Source organism: Staurois parvus, unplaced genomic scaffold (genome assembly GCF_062004578.1).
Source record: "Staurois parvus isolate SC_StPar_1 unplaced genomic scaffold, SC_StPar_1.0 ptg000050l, whole genome shotgun sequence".
NCBI lineage: Eukaryota > Metazoa > Chordata > Amphibia > Anura > Ranidae > Staurois > Staurois parvus.
Window position 1 is genome coordinate 3,364,377 of NW_028317846.1, and position 18,443 is coordinate 3,382,819.

The 18,443-nt window shown below is 42.4% G+C and overlaps 1 protein-coding gene across 1 annotated transcript in view; it reads left to right on the plus strand.

Annotated features, from left to right (window-relative positions):
* Positions 1-18,443, plus strand: part of RNF17 (ring finger protein 17) — a 458,697-nt gene that overhangs the window by 420,073 nt on the left and 20,181 nt on the right. The window contains exons 34-35 of the mRNA XM_089666019.1: positions 4,866-5,001; positions 5,976-6,165. Of these exons, the coding sequence (XP_089522145.1) occupies positions 4,866-5,001; positions 5,976-6,165 (326 nt within the window). The remainder of the gene's footprint in view (positions 1-4,865; positions 5,002-5,975; positions 6,166-18,443) is intronic.

Below are 18,443 nucleotides of genomic sequence, written 5' to 3' on the forward strand. Positions count from 1 at the left end.
GTATTACCAAGCTGCACATCTTGCACAATTGCCAAAGTACAATGCGACGTATGAAATACCTCAATGGGTCATTCTTGAATCGGTCGACTGTGATTCTCTCTGTCGCTAATCTACTATGGCTTAGGCCTTCAAATCGCTGGCCGCTTCGTAATCCAATTATGTCTCATTATGTTTCACTCTGGGACAGGCTAAAATCCCAAAACTCTTTTTAGTCTCCGCATAATCCTCTACTCTCGTACCTTCGGAACCCCGCCTTCCCTGCGTTCCTTCAGCACTGGTCCTCGGCAAACGTGCTCCGCGGCATGGGCGGACTGACCATTTGGAAACTCGGGCACCTGCCCGGGGTCAGTAGGGGGCCCCATGAGATGCCCCTGGTACCTTTTTCATAGGCTTTCTTGAGTTTGGGCAAGGAGACAGGGGCCCCATGATCCCCTATTGCCCGGGGGCCCCATGAATTGTCAGTCCGCCCCTGCTCTGCACCCATCACTTCTTGACCAATAAAGGCTTCAAATCCTTCCCTTCCCTCCGTGAGTCACATTCTATACCGACATCAGATATCTTCAGTTGAAGCATTTTATGCTCCGCTTACCGTTCAATCCCATTCAGCCTGTTCTATTACCTTTTTTTGAACGCTCTTACTACAGGGACCCGCATAGGTGAGGCCTTATCTCTGCTCTCTATAATCTTCTTTCAACTCCTGAGTCTTCGCTAAGCCCTACTTATGTTGCTAAGTGGGAGAAAGATCTTGGACACCAGTTGAGCCTTACAGATTGGGATCGCATCTGGTCGGCTACCGAGTCCTCCTCGCAGAATGTAATAGCTGTAGAGACTAAATACAAAGTTTTGATGCGATGGTACTTGGTCCCGGCAAAATTTCTGTCGATCTGGACCCCTTGGGTGGAACGTTTCCTCCCACCGAATTTTGATGATTCGTTGCTCCTCCCTTAACACCTCCTAGTCTCGCCTTATGGTGGTCCAATGTTTCCAACTATACATTGGTCTTGTCCCGATTTGCCTTTTCTCTTCCAGAGGTCACACAATCCTCCATCCCGTCCTCTTTCCCCCCTTGATCTTCCCTAATCTTTTCTACCCGCTACCGCTTTTTTCCCTTCGCCTTACATGGATAGTTCTTGGGAGTAGTACTCCCTATTTAGAGCATAACCATGTTTTACCTTCCTTTGTATTACATTATTCCCTTATGTTTCACCATGGTTCCCTGCTGTATGTTTTTGTACGACATTTTCCTTTTTGCCTTGGGGCAGCATGTCCCCCCTTTTTTCCTGTACATGTATTTTGAATGTCCTACGCTTGTTTTTGGCTTTGGAAAATTCAATAAAATGTTTGAACAAGAAAATCTATGGAAAGAACTTAAGATCAGGGTTCATAGAAGAGGCCCACAGAACCTTCAAAATTTGAAGACTGTGTGGAAGAATGTGCTAAAATCACACCTGAGCAATACATGCAACTAGTTTCTCCATACAGGAGGCATCCTGAAGCTCTCATTACCAACAAAGGATTATTGACTTGTACAAAGTATTAAATACATTTCAGTTAGTGTGTTCAATACTTTTTCCTTGTGTCATTCCATTTTATTACACATAACTTCATTTGTGAATTTATTTGTATGTATGGATTGCATGGGTTGTTACCGACGTGGTGAAAATTTCATGTAATGTCTTTAGAAATATATTTACTGAGAAAAACGGTGAGATGTTCAATACTTATTTTAACCTGTGTATGTATTATTATAATACAGGATTTCTATAGCGCAAACAGTTTGCGAAGCGCTTTACAAAATGAATGTAGACATTACAGTTACAATGCAATTTGGTACAAGAGGAAACAGAGGGCCCTGCTCGTTAGAGCTTACAATCTAGGAGGAAGGGTTGAGTGATACAAAAAATAATAGTTGTGGGGGATGAGCTGATGGAGGAAATAAATGGTGGTTTACTAGGTAGAAGCAGGATAGACTTCTTTAAAGAGAGAAGTTTTCAGGGATCGTCTAAAGGTGGATAGATTAGGAGACAGCCGGAGAGATTGGGGTAGAGAGGATGGGATGGGATGGGAAAAGCTCGGGAGAAGTCCTGGGAGGAGGTGACACGGGAACTAGAGAGCAGAAGGTCTTGGGAGGATCGAAGAAAGCGGTTTGGTTGATATTTTGAGACCAGGTTGGTGATGTACCTGGGGGCAGAGTTGTGGATGGCTTTGTAAGTTGTTAGTATTTTGAATTTTATTTGTTGAGCGAGTGGAAGCCAGTGGAGGGATTGGCAGAGAGATGTATATATACAGGATTTATATAAATATAATTTTTTTTCTTCTTTGTTCTGGCTCGAGTTATCTTTAACCACGCCAGGCATGTTCCGGGAGGACATCAAATGATGTCCACCCGGAGCAATAAAAGTCCCTCCTGGCTGTCAATTTGCTGTGCTCTGGGCACAGTGTGTTTAAAAAAAAAAAAAAGTGATAAAGGAAAAAAATATAAAAATTTTTTTTTTGTACTTTCACCAGTGTCCCTGATCACCGCCACACCAGTTATATGATGATGCTGTACAGCACTGATGACAGTATGTGATTTTTTTTTTTTTTTTTTCATTTCTTAAATTTATAAAATTACAACTTCAAAAAACTCGCCATGCCTCTTACTAAATACCTTGAACTGTCTACTTTCCGAAAAGGGGTAATTTTTGGGCATATCTATACTGTCCTGACATATTTGGGCCTCAAGAAATGAGATTGGCCATAAGTACATCATTACTGATCGATTTTCAGATATACTTTAGTTTATGGACTCTTATCTTTTTACAGATTAAATAATAAACACTAATTTGGGTTGATTTCACCAATGAATTGAGGCAGAATACATTTTGGCCTAAATTTATAAGTAACCACTATTTATTTGCAAAAAAATTTTTAACACAAACTTTTTTTTTTTTCAAAATGTTTGGTCTTTTTTTGTTTAGCATAGTATAAATAAAAAAACCCTGTGGTAATTACCGTATTTTTTGCTCCATAAGACACACTTTTTTCCCCCCGAAGGATGGGGGGAAATGTCTGTGCATCTTATGGAGCAAATATGGAGTGGCCAGCCTGGTATTCCCCCCGTCGCCGCCGCCGTGTTAGAATACCAGGCTGGCCACTAGGCTCTTCTGTGGCAGCACCAGGCAGGGCCCAAAGCAGCTGCCCCTTAAAACGGAGTTCCAGCTGAAAAAAAAAGTCGTCAGCAGCTAAAAAAAACAGTAGCTGCTGACTTTTAAAATACAGCCACTTACGTGTTCCAGCGGTGTCTTCACTGCTGGTTTCACCGGCTGTCTTCTCTCCCTGGCGCCGGCATCTTTAGTGTGGGCTTCACAGCCGGGTGCCCACTGCACATGCTCGAGAAGCGCTGTACTTTGTGAATGGCCCCCTAGTTTTCTGGGACCTGGCAAGTGTCCCAGAAGACTACGGGGGGGGGGGTGGAGGACAACTTCCGCTTCCAATCCTAGGCAATCGCAGCAGAAGTGGGAGCGGGTACCTGTCAAATTCGGGTACCCGCTCCTCAAAGGTCTGCAGCCTCTGGTCATCTCCTGCACTATGTCTGCAGCCTCTGGTCATCTCCTGCACTATGTCTGCAGCCTCTGGTCATCTCCTGCACTATGTCTGCAGCCTCTGGTCATCTCCTGCACTATGTCTGCAGCCTCTGGTCATCTCCTGCACTATGTCTGCAGCCTCTGGTCATCTCCTGCACTATGTCTGCAGCCTCTGGTCATCTCCTGCACTATGTCTGCAGCCTCTGGTCATCTCCTGCACTATGTCTGCAGCCTCTGGTCATCTCCTGCACTATGTCTGCAGCCTCTGGTCATCTCCTGCACTATGTCTGCAGCCTCTGGTCATCTCCTGCACTATGTCTGCAGCCTCTGGTCATCTCCTGCACTATGTCTGCAGCCTCTGGTCATCTCCTGCACTATGTCTGCAGCCTCTGGTCATCTCCTGCACCATGTCTGCAGCCTCTGGTCATCTCCTGCACCATGTCTGCAGCCTCTGGTCATCTCCTGCACTATGTCTGCAGCCTCTGGTCATCTCCTGCACTATGTCTGCAGCCTCTGGTCATCTCCTGCACTATGTCTGCAGCCTCTGGTCATCTCCTGCACTATGTCTGCAGCCTCTGGTCATCTCCTGCACTATGTCTGCAGTCTGTGGTCATCTCCTGTAGCACATTCGCAGTCTCTGGTCTTTTCCTGTACTGTGTCTTCAGTCCATTGGTTCAGAATATTTTTTTGTTTTCCTCCTCTAAAACCTAGGTGCGTCTTATGGTCAGGTGCTTCTTATGGCGTGAAATATACGGTAATTAACACCAAAAGAAAGCTCTATTTGTGTGAAATTATAAAAATTTAGTTTGGGTACAGAGTTGCATGCCTGCGCAGTTGTCATTCAAAGTGCAATAGCGCTGAAAGCTAAATATTGGCCAGGGCGGGAAGGCGGTAAAAGTGCCCAGTATTACAGTTGAGTGTAAGGGTTAAGTGTTACAAGTAAGTATGTGAACCCATTTTATTATACTTACAGTTTTTAAAAAAAATCTGAAGTTCCTTTTAAGGTAACTTTTCCAGATTAATGTTCAAATGCTATACATTCTCAGCAGTGTGAGTCCCAACTGAACTACTTGCACCATAATAAAAATATATCAGACGTTATGCTAATTATAGTGCAGTATTAGATAAGGGAAAATAAACTTGTGCATCAGTGAATAGGAATATTTTGGGCCCACAAATATATTAGACTATAAAGTTGTGGCTACCTGGCTAACACCTCAAGACACTTTTTTGTTTTTCTAGCATCCCAAAATCACCTAATTTTTTGTTTTTATTGTTTGTGCTTCTTTTCCTTATCAGAAATGCCATGTCTTGCAATGTACAATGACAATATGCTACACAGAGCAAAGTTAGTGTCTGTTAAAAGGTATGATCCTGTGGCCGCCTTTGTAGAATTTGTTGATTATGGATCAAGAGCAGTTATTGAAACCAACAGGTAAGAAAAGGTTTTAAACATTGACATTTCTTTTTGTCAGTGCATTTTCAGCGGGAGAGTTATTGCAGTTAAAGTGTTACTAAACCCAGGACCCTGTATTTACTATATATGGTCTCCCACAGTACACAGAGCAAGGGAATGCAATTGTTTTAGTAAATATAGACTGCTATATACCTTTTTCATCAGCAGTTAGAGCCGTCTTGTGATTTCTATCAGTGTCTAGCTTAGCACTGGTTAAAGCTTGCAGGGGGAGTTTTCAGTCTCTGATTTTACTATGAAGCTGTATAACCCCTGACCCTCTGTCTGGATAGCGCTGATTGGCCCTGTGCTGATAACATGCACTCTACGAAGGAAAAAAAAAACTAGCAGTTCACACCAAACTGAGCATGTGTAACTTGCCCCCAAGGCTCTGTTCTATTAACAGATGAATTGGCCCTGTGCTGATCACATGCACTGTACGAAGGAAAAAAAAACTCTAGCAATTCACACCAAACTGAGTATGTCCAGCTTGCCCCCAAGGCTCTGTTCTATTAACAGATGGATTGGGGACAGTAGTAGAAGAGGAGGATCAGAGAAGACAGGATCAAACAACCTTTTTACACATTGCAGAGGATTAACCCCTTAGGTTCCACGGTGAGTATAACAAGCATGCCTTACTGCATATACAGACTGATTTTACTGTTGTGGGTTTAGTAACACTTTAAGTACTCCTGTATGTAATTTTTGCATTTCTTAATTTATTAAATATAACAAGTTGTAGAGTAGATAAGCCACTAAAAGTAGCATGCATGCATTCGACCTCCCTTCTTTGCTGCTGGTACACTTTTATATTCATGCTTTTATATAAAACCTGTTGTTCGTTGTATTGCTTAGTTTGCTCATAACAAAAAGTATCCCGTTTGTGCCATGTTTAGGTTTTAAATGAGACAAAAGATTTGGCCATGACTTATATAGTAACTAAATATATTCTATAGCTTGTTTCAGCTTCCTCCATTCCTCATTCGGTACCCTGCAAAAGCAATAAAAGTGAAACTTGCTGGATTTAGGCCACCTAAAGAAGACTTGGAACAGGAGAGACTTCCTTACGAAAAGAAATGGAGTTTTAAAGCATTGTTTGAAATGATGGAGTTAGTGCAAGGAAGAACACTCTTTGCTAAATGTCAGGTAAGAAATTAATTGCTTGGTTATATAGCATATTGTTGCTCACACTTTAAATTAGAACTCTCATAAATTTTTGCATTGTAAATTTAACTCCCCAGGAGATGAAGTGCTATATATTTTGTGATTGGTGGCCCTGTTGTCCATCAAAACACACCGCTATAGCTGGCTGCAGCTCTATCCCATTTTAAAATCAAAATCATGGTTATTCCTTTGGGATAAGACAAAGCCAGCAAAGTCCTACCCCCTCTATAATAGTGATTATCACATCTTTCTCCTTTCTAGCAACATTGTTGGAGGAATGGAGGGACATGTCTGACCAACTATGTTGCTTAGAAAGTAAAGAAATTATTTAAATTGGACCAGGCGCTTTTTGCACTTGGTCCTATAGGGAGGTAAACAGCAATAAAATAACATGACAAATCTTTTTGGAAACCTGTATGTACTTTAAGTCCCTAGCTCTTGTTTGTTAAATCCCTTTTGAGTCCCAGTTTTTTTTTTTTTTTTTTTTTTTTGTTTTTGTTAAGCGTACAGTACAGGACACAAGCAACTGTGGGTTATAGACTGATACTTTCAGTTGACTGGACACTTGCAAGCTTTTAAGAACAGTCTCAGGTGGAAAACCAAATCTTACATCACATTGCTGGTTACACACCTTAAAAGAGAAGTTCACCTTTTAACAAAAAACAATAAATGCACTTTTTTTTGCAAGTAAAGGCTATCAGAACTTGTAGTTTTTCCATTCACAAAATACTGACCTGGGCTCCAAACGACCACATTTTCTTAAATATGAGACCGCTAGCGGGGGGAGAAGTTCCCCTGTCCCAAAGAGGGAGCGGGACCGATCCTTTCACAACATGTTGAACCCTGAACCACTTCAAGTTTTTCACACTGCCCTTCGGCCTATCCTCAGCTCCCAGGGTGTTCACAAAAGCCTTAGTGCCTGTTCTTGCCCTTCTCAGAGTTTAGGACATTCAATGACAGGCTTTCTAAATTACCTTCCCCTGAAGGGTTCATCCCCTTTCCAGCTCTCAGCTGCTCCATGCATGTGGCTGGGTTATCAATTTTGAAAAAATCTACTGTCCAGCCTTTCACACCTTGAAAACTTGGGTCTGATCCTGGGTGCATCCCAAGCAAGAGTCTTTTCTTGTAGAAAAGAAAATTTTTAAGAGCTCGACAACTGAGATTCAAGAAAAATCCCACAGTGAGAACCATTGAGAGTTCTGGCTCTAATAGTCACCTCCTGTGCAGTACCTTTCACCCAGTTCCATTCTAGAGCTCTCCAACAAAACATTCTGTCAGCATAGAAAATGGTTCTTTCACTGTACTTATTCATGCCTCTGTCTAGCCAAGCAAGAACTTCCTTGTCCTGGTGAATCACCACTCCAGCTCTAACAATGGCAAAATCTTTCCTTCCTTGTAGTTGGAACGTTCTTACGAAAGACAAAAGTTTGTCATGCTAGAGAGGTGTCTTCCAAACCCTGACCGGGGAGCATGGTTGAGAAACCAACCGCCATCCCCCCCCTGACTTGGAGCTCGGGACAGTCAGGCTGATCCTCCAGTACTTCTTGGAAACCCAGTTTGGGTAGAGTTAGACAATGCCACCACAGTGGCATATATGCAGATTGAGGAAAGTACAGAATTTGGATTTTAAATTTACCTCAAAAGGTATGATACTGACAAGATATATGCATATAAAACAATTATTATATTCACAAAAATCCATAAAATGTTTAAAAACGTGAACATCTTGGCCAACCATTATAGCCATACACATGTTCATGAGATCATATTCATAGATGGCCAAGGCATTTCGCGGGAAACCCGCTTCATCAGGACCTTAAATCTCACTATACAGTTGCTGAAACAAGATACAGTGGGGCAAAAAAGTATTTAGTCAGCCACCAATTGTGCAAGTTCTCCCACTTAAAAAGATGAGAGAGGCCTGTAATTGGCATCATAGATAGACCTCAACTATGAGAGACAAAATGAGAAAAAAAATCCAGACAATCACATTGGCTGATTTGGAAAGAATTTATATGCAAATTATGGTGGAAAATAAGTATTTGGTCACCTACAAACAAGCAAGATTTCTGGCTCTCACAGACCTGTACCTTCTTCTTTAAGAGGCTCCTCTGTCCTGCACTCATTACCTGTATCAATGGCACCTGTTTGAACTTGTTATCAGTATAAAAGACACCTGTCCACAACCTCAAACAGTCACACTCCAAACTCCACTATGGTGAACAACAAAAAGCTGCCGAAGGACACCAGAAACAAAATTGTAGACCTGCACCAGGCTGGGAAGACTGAATCTGCAATAGGCAAGCAGCTTGGTGTGAACAAATCAACTGTAGGAGCAATAATTAGAAAATGGAAGACATACAAGACCACTGATAATCTCCTTCGATCTGGGGCTCCACGCAAGATCTCACCCCGTGGGGTCAAAGTGATCACAGGAACGGTGAGCAAAAATCCCAGGACCACACGGGGGACCTAGTGAATGACCTGCAGAGAGCTGGGACCAACGTAACAAAGGCTACCATCGGTAACACACTACGCCGCCAGGGACTCAGATCCTGCAGTGCCAGACGTGTCCCCCTGCTTAAGCCAGTACATGTCCGGGCCCGTCTGAAGTTTGCTAGAGAGCATTTGGATGATCCAGAAGAAGATTGGGAGAATGTCATATGGTCAGATGAAACCAAAATAGAACTGTTTGGTAGAAACACAACTCGTCGTGTTTGGAGGAGAGAGAATGCTGAGTTGCATCCAAAGAACACCATACCTACTGTGAAGCATGGGGGTGGCAACATCATGCTTTGGGGTTGTTTCTCCGCAAAGGGACCAGGGCGACTGATCCATGTACAGGACAGAATGAATGGAGCCATGTATCGTGAGATTTTGAGTGCAAACCTCCTTCCATCAGCAAGGGCATTGAAGATGAAACGTGGCTGGGTCTTCCAACATGACAATGATCCCAAACATACCACCCGGGCAACGAAGGAGTGGCTTCGTAAGAAGCATTTCAAGGTCCTGGAGTGGCCTAGCCAGTCTCCAGATCTCAACCCCATAGAAAACCTTTGGAGGGAGTTGAAAATCCGTGTTGCCCAGCGACAGCCCCAAAACATCACTGCTCTAGAGGAGATCTGCATGGAGGAATGGGCCAACATACCGGCAACAGTGTGTGCCAACCTTGTGAAGCCTTACAGGAAACGTTTGACACCTCTGTCATTGCCAACAAAGGATATATAACAAAGTATTGAGATGAACTTTTGATATTGACCAAATACTTATTTTCCACCATAAGTTGCAAATAATTTCTTTCCAAATCAGCCAATGTGATTGTCTGGATTATTTTTCTCATTTTGTCTCTCATAGTTGAGGTCTACCTATGATGCCAATTACAGGCCTCTCTCATCTTTTTAAGTGGGAGAACTTGCACAATTGGTGGCTGACTAAATACTTTTTTACCCCACTGTACATACATAAATTATAATCAAAGAACATGTAACGGTTTATTTTTTTATTAAGAAATCTCGCCTACATTTTACACGGCATAGAAATTATTGTTATGACAATACCAATCTCTAGTTGAAAAGTACCCACTCTGGATCATGAGAAAGGAAAGAGGAGAAAAAGAAAAAAATAATTTATCCAAAGTAGTAATTATAATTATCACCTTATATTCACATATACAGCAATTTGTGCTTGGTGATCCCGCCTGCCGCGCCTGTGCGGAGAGTTCTAATCAGTATACACCACACAAGTTAGAGCAGACTCTGAAAGACCCCATGTAACAAAATTAAATACTCATGTATCCTATAAGATATATATTGAAATAACCCAAAGAGTGACCTTAAAGGTGTCAAGTATATTAAGATTCTTAACTGTAATACCCAACTAGGTACTAGCTCCACACAACATTGGGGAGCCCTGGGTAGATAACGTGAGCTATTAGCTCCATGCATGAAATCAGTTGTCAAAATCAGACATCTGTTGCTTGTATAGGCTATATATTATCTCCACAGATGAGTCTGTAAATTAAAAAGTGCCCCACAAGGAGTTTAAAGATGGTGCAAAAATAATCATCTTACATAGGATCCCTTCAAAAAGAACATACAGATATCATGAACAAGATTCACCTAGATCAAGCTACTGTATCATCAACACAGAGCTCATGGTCAAGATGGTGACAGAGAGAGAGAGACTCTCATCACTAGCCAGCTATATATATTGTGGGTACCTGAGAAGATCCTGAGGCTGCCTCCATTACCCTGGTCAGGTCGCTTAAGGCCTATCAGGCCCGAGGAATCAAGGCAGGCTCCTCTCCCCGCTTGTAGACCACAACCGTAAATGACGCGGGACCTAATCCTGATCACCGGAAGTGATGCGCATCATGACGACACTTCCTGGTTCGCAACGGTTGCATTCCATGCTGGAGCACATCTGCAGGGAAAATGGAACAGATGGTAAAAGCACATTGCATCCTCCCATCATCAACAGACAGGATGCAGGGCCACCTGGGCCAAATATCCCTGTTCCACTGGCCAAAGGAGCAAATGCTAACCACCACCGGACAGCTCCAAGCAGGGGGACATGGACCCGGCATTGCTGGTCAGCGCCCCATAGCCATAAAGCCACATGTAAATAGCCACAGGACGGTGCCCCATAGCCGCAAAACCACGTGTAAATAAAAAATTTAAATGAGGAAAAGGAAAACGTAATAAAAAAAACAATAAAAGAAATAAAAAAGCCACAACAAAGTATTCAGTTCAACAATGAATACCAGTTTGATATTATTCCTCTAGCAAAATGCCTAGCAACTGTTTTTTCTGTAATACCACATTGGATATCCGATACATTATCTCTGATTCACTTCCAAAAATTACATTTCATTTTGCCTACATAGTAGCTATTACAGCTACATGTGAGTAAGTATAGAATGCCAGTCTTTCAATTTACAAAATGTTTTGCCTCAAAATTTTCCCTGTTTGGTAAAAGATTTACCTTGTTTAATGAACTGACAATGTGTACAGATCCCACCCTTAAAAGTACCTCTTGGAAGAGAGCCACAAGGATCTTTTGTATTATCTGGCCACAAGTAGGTCTTATAGATTGGTTTCTTTTAAATGTGATGTGTGGTTCAGAATATGTGAATGATTGAAGAGTAGGGTCATCCTGTAACAAATACCAATTATGACGGCTGCAATAAATATATAAACGTTGCTGGTTTCAAGTGGCTTACCGGGGTTATGGCTGAAGAAATCAGCCATAACCCGGTTACTGTTTTGTTCAGCAGACTGCCGGCTTTCACATGAAAGTGGTCCTAGCGGCTCTTGAGTTGCTGGATAGCTTTCCTTAGCAGTGGAATGGGACGTCCCCCTCTCCCGCCACTGTTTCTCAGGCTTACCATTAATACCAGCTGGCCCGAGAAACGATCCAATGGTGTGGCCTCCTCAAGATGGCGACGATGAAACACTCTGATTCACTTTACTCAATCTGCATGTACAGCGGGTAAAATAAGTATTGAACACATCACCATTTTTCTTGGTATATATATTTCTAAAGGTGCTATTAACATGAAGTTTTCACCACATGTCGGTAACAACCCATGCAATCCATGCATATAAAGAAACCAAAACAACTAAGTTCAGAAATTTAGCGCTTGCCATCCTGCTCTATAGCAGAAGTACTGCTACAGGGCTGTGCAAAATCACGTGTGTGTGTATATATATATATACATATATGCGTGTGTGTGTGTGTGATTTGCGTTTCCGGGTAGGGGGCGTGTGCGCTGCCCTACCCGCACCGCTATTGGTGGCTAGAGATGTCAATCACCAGGTCCCGGCCGGCACTCAGCTATCGTTGGGGAAAGCTAACATAGAGAAACCTGTGTGTAAACAACACAGTTCTCTCTCCTTTCAGCATGGGCATGCTGTTTTGTATCTCTCTGCTGTGTTTCACTAGTAAAACACACACAGAACACAGTTAACCTTTTGATCGCCCCAGATGTTAACCCCTTCCTGCCCAGTGTCATTAGTACAGTGTCGGTGCTTTTTATTAGCACTGATCACTGTATTAGTGTCACTGGGGATGTCAGTGACAGTCAGTTCCCACCCAGTGTCAGAATGCCAGTCCCGCTATAAGTCGCTGATCACTGCCTAGTAAACTAGTAACACAATCTAGTAAACTAAAAATAAAAATTCCAGTATATATACCGACATTTGTAGATGCAATAACTTTCTGAAAACCAATTAATTTACACATATTGGGATTTTGTTTTAAGCAAAGACATGCAGCCGAATACATTTTGGCCTAAATTTATGAAGAAATTAGATTTTTTTAAAAAAATTTTTGGATATGTTTTATAGCAAAAAGTCAAATATAATTATTATTATTATTATACATTTAATTTATGTACAGCACTGCATGACTGTGCAATTGTCATTTAAAGTAATGCAGTGCTGTATATCAAAAAATGGCCTGGTCAGGAAGGGGGGTAAATCCTCTGAAAGGCAAATGCTTAAGTTATGAGTAATAAAATGGAATGACATTGGAAAAGGTATTGAACACATGAAGAAAAGGAGGTGCATAAGGGCATGGAAAGCAAAGACACCAGCTGAAATCTATCAGTAATTAGAAAGTAATCCTGCCCCTTGTCAGTGCAAATTAGTATCAGCTGCTCCAGTCTCAACTGATAGCCTAAGAAAAGTGTCTCATTACCATGGTGTCATATAAGAAACATCTCATGATGGGTAAAAGCAAAGAGCTCTCTCAAGATCTTCACAACTTTATTGCTGAAAAACATAATGATGGCATTGGTTACAAAAGGATTTCTAAACTTCTGAATGTCCCAGTGAGCACTGTTTTGGCCATAATCTGAAAGTGGAAAGAACATCATTTCACCATAAACTGGCCACAACAAGGGTCTCCTCGCAAGATTTCTGACAAAGGAGTGATCAGAATTATCAGAAGAGTTGTCCAAGAGCCAAAGATCACTTGTGGAGAGCTTCAGAAAGACCTGGAATTAGCAGGTACAATTTTTTTCAAAGAATGCACTCAACCGCCATGTCCTGTATATACTCGTACCATGCAAGACTCCATTTCTTTAGAAAAAGCATGCTGAAGCTCGTTTAAAGTTTGCTGCACAACACTTAGACAAGCCTGTGAAATACTGGGAAAAATGGTCTGGCCAGATGAGACCAAAATTGAACCCTTTGGATGCCATAATACATACCATGTTTGGAGGTCAAATGGCAGTGCACATCACCCCTAAAACACCATACCAACAGTGAAGTTTGGAGTTAGGGACATCATGGTGTGGGGCTGTTTTTCAGCATATGGTACTGGCAAACTTCATGTCATTGAAGGAAGGATGAATGGAAAAATGTACCAAGACATTCTTGATAAAAATCTGCTGCCATCTACCAGGATGATGGAGATGAAACAATGGTGGACATTTCAGCAATACAATGATCCCAAACATAAAGCCAAAGAAACTCTCAATTTGTTTCAAAGAAAATAAAGCTGCTAGAATGGCTCAGCCAATCACCTAACTTCAATCCAACAGAAAATCTATGGAAAGAACTAAAGATCTGAGTTCATAGGAGAGACCCACAGAACCTTCAAGATCTGAAGACTGTGTGGAAGAGTGGGCCAAAATCACACCTGAGCAATGCATGTAGCTAGTTTCTCCATACAGGAGGCATCCTGAAGCTATCGTTACTAACAAAGGATTTTGTAGGAAATATTTAATCAAATTCACTTAGCGTGTTCAATACTTTTTCCCTATGTCATTCCATTTTATTACACATAACCTAATTTCTGAACTTATTTGTTTTGGTTTCTTTGTATGTATGCATTGCATGGGTTGCTACTGACAGTTGGTGAAAATTTTCATGTCAGTATCACCTTTAGAAATATATTTACCGATGGTACCTCCTAAGGTGTAAATTATTTAATATCCATCCCCCACATATAAATTATACCACAATGGCATATATTAACCATCCATGGGGCACGAGGGGTCTGGCTGCCTTGAAGGAAGGAAGCCAAATTTTCTCATGGACAGATACTTGCTGTTCAGCAATTTTCTGTGGCGCACATCCCAGGAGTGGTAGGCAGATTTTCTCAGTTTCCACCACTTGTATCAAGGGGAATGGTGTCAACATTACAGGTGTGTTCAATCTGATATGCCAAAGATGGGACACTCCAGATGTGGACATCCTTGCCTCCTGCACCCAGGCCACCGCTCCTTGCCACAGGCCGCAATTGAGCCTTTCACACATCCACAGCACAGAGAGGAATGAGCAGTCCCACCCAGTGGAATCCTCAGGCTCTGGTGCCTCCTCACCCTCCTTTTGCAGCCCAGCCAAGTGCAGACCATGCATGGATGAGGATGAAGACCTTCTCACCCACATGGGCATGGAGGTAGGCACATCTCACAATAATCCCCCCCCCCCCCCCCAAACTCCGGACCAGCCTGATTCTCTAGCAAACTTCCCCACTACAGGTCAGCCGGTGTCGGACTCCACAATAAAGGACCTGCTCTTGTCCCTAAGGGCATCCCTACAAACCGACATGCTTTCCTGCATCCATAGCTTTAAAGGGGAACTCCGCGAGGTAGGAGATAGAGTGGGGCAGATTGAGGACATAATGGGGATTGCCATAGTGCTCAGTCGGAAGATATTCAGTGGCTTAAGATGAAAATGGCTGATTTAGAGGACAGATACCGAAGAAACAACCTAAAGATAAGTGGGATCCCTGAATCTGTTCAGCAGGCCAACAGTTTCATTATGTACAAGATCTATTGACATCTGTTTGTACTGGCCTGACAACAGCAGACCTCACTATAGATAGGATCCACAGAATACCAAAGCCAAGCCATCTACCCCAGTCCATCCCGAGGGATGTGCTACATAGGATGCACTTCTTCCAGGCCATGGAAAAGGTGCATGCTTTCCACCACTCGGAGCATATTCCGGAGAAATTTTCCAAATTACAACTTGTTCCTGACCTATCACAGTACACCCTCTAGAGCCGTAGGAATTTAATGACAGTTACTAAAGTTCTGCGAACCATAAGATCATGCACCATAGGCGCTATCTGTGCTCTTTCATCATTACCCGTAATGGTGAATCTTCCACTATTTCATTCCTGGAAAGTGGCCTCCAACTGCTTAGAAGATGGAACATTATTCCAGAAGAGAATCCTCCTACCACAGGGGCGCCTGGGCCCAATCAGATCACTTCCAACTGGAAAGTCATATCACGCAGAAAGTCTCACCCTCCTCGAAGTCAACGTGAGTCCTAAGTGCTCTTCAGGGGTCTCCTACCCTAATACTCCCCAGCTGGGATTTAGATGTCTCTACTCTCCTTTTCTCCCGCAAAGTTCGGCAGTTTGTTGCACACAGTTCTTAAAATCTTTTTTACCTCCCCAATCCCATTTGTTTTTTTTTCCCCAAGTTTCAATACCTCTACGTCTCATACCTTGCAGTTGGTGCTACACATTTGAGCATTGACGATGCCGATTTAGAATTCTTACTGATTGCTACCCTACCTCTGTTTGCCTTGAGCTGTACCTACGACATTTGACTCGTCCGCTTTTCTCAGATGGGACTTAAAATAGTCTCACTTAATGTTAGAGGCCTAAATCACCGTGCAAAAAGATCCTCGATGTGGAAGGAAGCCGCCAATCTCCAGGCTGACATAATCTGCATACAAGAGACTCACTTTCATGCCCTCCATGGTCCCAGTTGTAGCCATAAAGCATTCCCTCATATCTTTCGAGCTTCAGACCCCTGTAAAGCAAAGAGGTGTACTGACAGCAATAAAGAACACTCTTTCCTTCACCTGCAGAGACTCAATTCTGGATCCGCAGGGCAGGTATATTGTCTTACTTTGTGACATAGACAACCAACCCTACACCCTTGGGAATCTATATGCCCCAAACACGCATCAACTTTGCTTCCTCTGCAAAATTCTCCGAAAAGTAGACAGGATTAAGTATGGCTGTCTGCTCCTCTTTGGAGACTTCTCTTCAACAGTAGACCCTGCCATGGACTCATCCAAGCCATCAAAGAAATCAATCCCTGCTCTTTGCTCCTTATTGCACTCTGAGCATTTGTTTGGTGTTGCCACCATGCATCTGAGAAGGACATTTTTCTCTCCTAGACGTGTCGCATATTCCCGCATAGATATGTTTTTGACAGATATGGCTTCTTTAACAGGCCGCCTGCTCCTCTATTTCTGACATCACATGGTCGGACTATGCAGCTATCTCATTGTACATAGAGGAGAGGAAGCCCGGTTATCCGATACGCATATGGCAATGTAACTCTAAAATTATCAATGTCCCTGCCAAATGTGTCTTTGCTCACTCAGCATCTCCGGGACTATTTTGACACAAATTCTGCTTCTTCTATTGACAACTTCTTAATTTGGAATGCCCATAAGGCCTATATGAGAGGTGTAATACTTCAACTTTGCGCTAGAGCAACGAAGCACTATAACCTCCGCTTGAACTCAAAACTTGCTACCATTCATAAGCTTGAAGTGGACAATAAAGCTAACTTTAAACCAACCCATTCCTCCACCCCTCACAAACTTAGACTTGAACTGAGAGGACTTCTATTTGAACAGTATGATAAGATAACAAGAACCTTTAAAATTAAACGCTACTCCGATGGCAATCGGGCAGGGAAATGCTTAGCTAACAGACTTAAGTCATATAAGGCTACTTCTAAAATACCCCACCTCTTGCACCCTCTTACTAATCATAAAATTACTGATCCCCAGGACATTACCAATTCATTTTCAGATTATTACAGTACTCTGTATAATTTTAAAAATGATCCACTTACCCCCTAACCCAATGCCCAGGTCATTAGTGACGTATTGGCTCAGCTACAACTTCCCTCCCTATCTGAGGAGCATCTCTCTACTCTGCCCCTTTTACCACGCTTGAGATTATCAAAGTTATAGATTCTCTCTCTAACGGGAAGGCTCCGTGACCAGCCGGGTTTATTAATGACTATTATAAACGCTTTAAAGCTCAATTGACCCTATACCTAAGATTGTTTTTTCATGATGCTGTGTCTCAGGCTTCCTTTCCCCCGGAGATGCTGAGAGCTTATGTGGTAACCATTCCTAAACCGTGTAAGGTCCTGACATATGCTGCAAATTTTAGACCTATCTCTTTGCTCAATACAGATGTTAAGATTTATGCTAAACTGTTGGCAGGACGCTTGTTCGATATACTGCCGGATCTGGTCAGGCCTGATCATTCTGGTTTTAGCAAGGGCCAGCAGGCTTCTGATGCCACTAGACGCTTAATTAATCTTCTACTCTATGCTGAGACCCATCAAGTGCCTTCCCTACTCCTCTCACTGGATGCGGCGAAGGCATTCGATCGGATCCACTGGGGATACATGACGGCAGTGCTGTCAGGGTTTGGCTTCCAGGGTCCCATCCTATCAGCCATCCTAGCTCTGTACTCATGCCCAACCGCACAGGTATACATGTCTAACCTCTCTAGACCATTTGATTATACGAACGGCACACGCCAGGGTTTTCCACTGTCCCGCTCGATATTTAACCTGTTGATAGAACCCCTCACTGAGGCCATTTGCTCGCACCCCCAAATCGCAGGCTTCCATATTAGCCAATCCGTCCATTCCATTAGCCTCTTTGCAAAGGACATCATTCTCCTCCTCATTATAAATAAACAGTGCAGCGCTCTAAACAACTACAACTCAATTATAATGATAATGACAAAAATATCAATAGTGATATAAATAATAGTGCCAACCCTTAATAAAAATAAAAAATTAAGTGCCAAACCATGACCATAAAAATATTGGACGATGTTTGGAGTGTTATTTATTATACTTAATTGTGTGTACACTATTTTTATGGTCATGGTTTGGCACTTAATTTTTTATTTTTATTAAGGGTTGGCACTATTATTTATATCACTATTGATATTTTTGTCATTATCATTATAATTGAGTTGTAGTTGTTTAGAGCGCTGCACTGTTTATTTATAATTTATTGACACTGTTTTTTGGTATCAGTTTTTGAGTGCTGGCAGCTAGAGAAGAGGTTTAGTAGTTCCATTCTCATAGCGCAGGAGGATTTCGGATTATTCTCCTCCTCATAACCCTCGTACTTCTTTACCCCAGGCTCACCACATCCTATCTAGTTTTAGTAACATCTCTTACTACAAGGTAAATTTTTCAAAGTCATTGATTTTAGACTTAGGCACCCCTGAACCAGAGAAGCAAT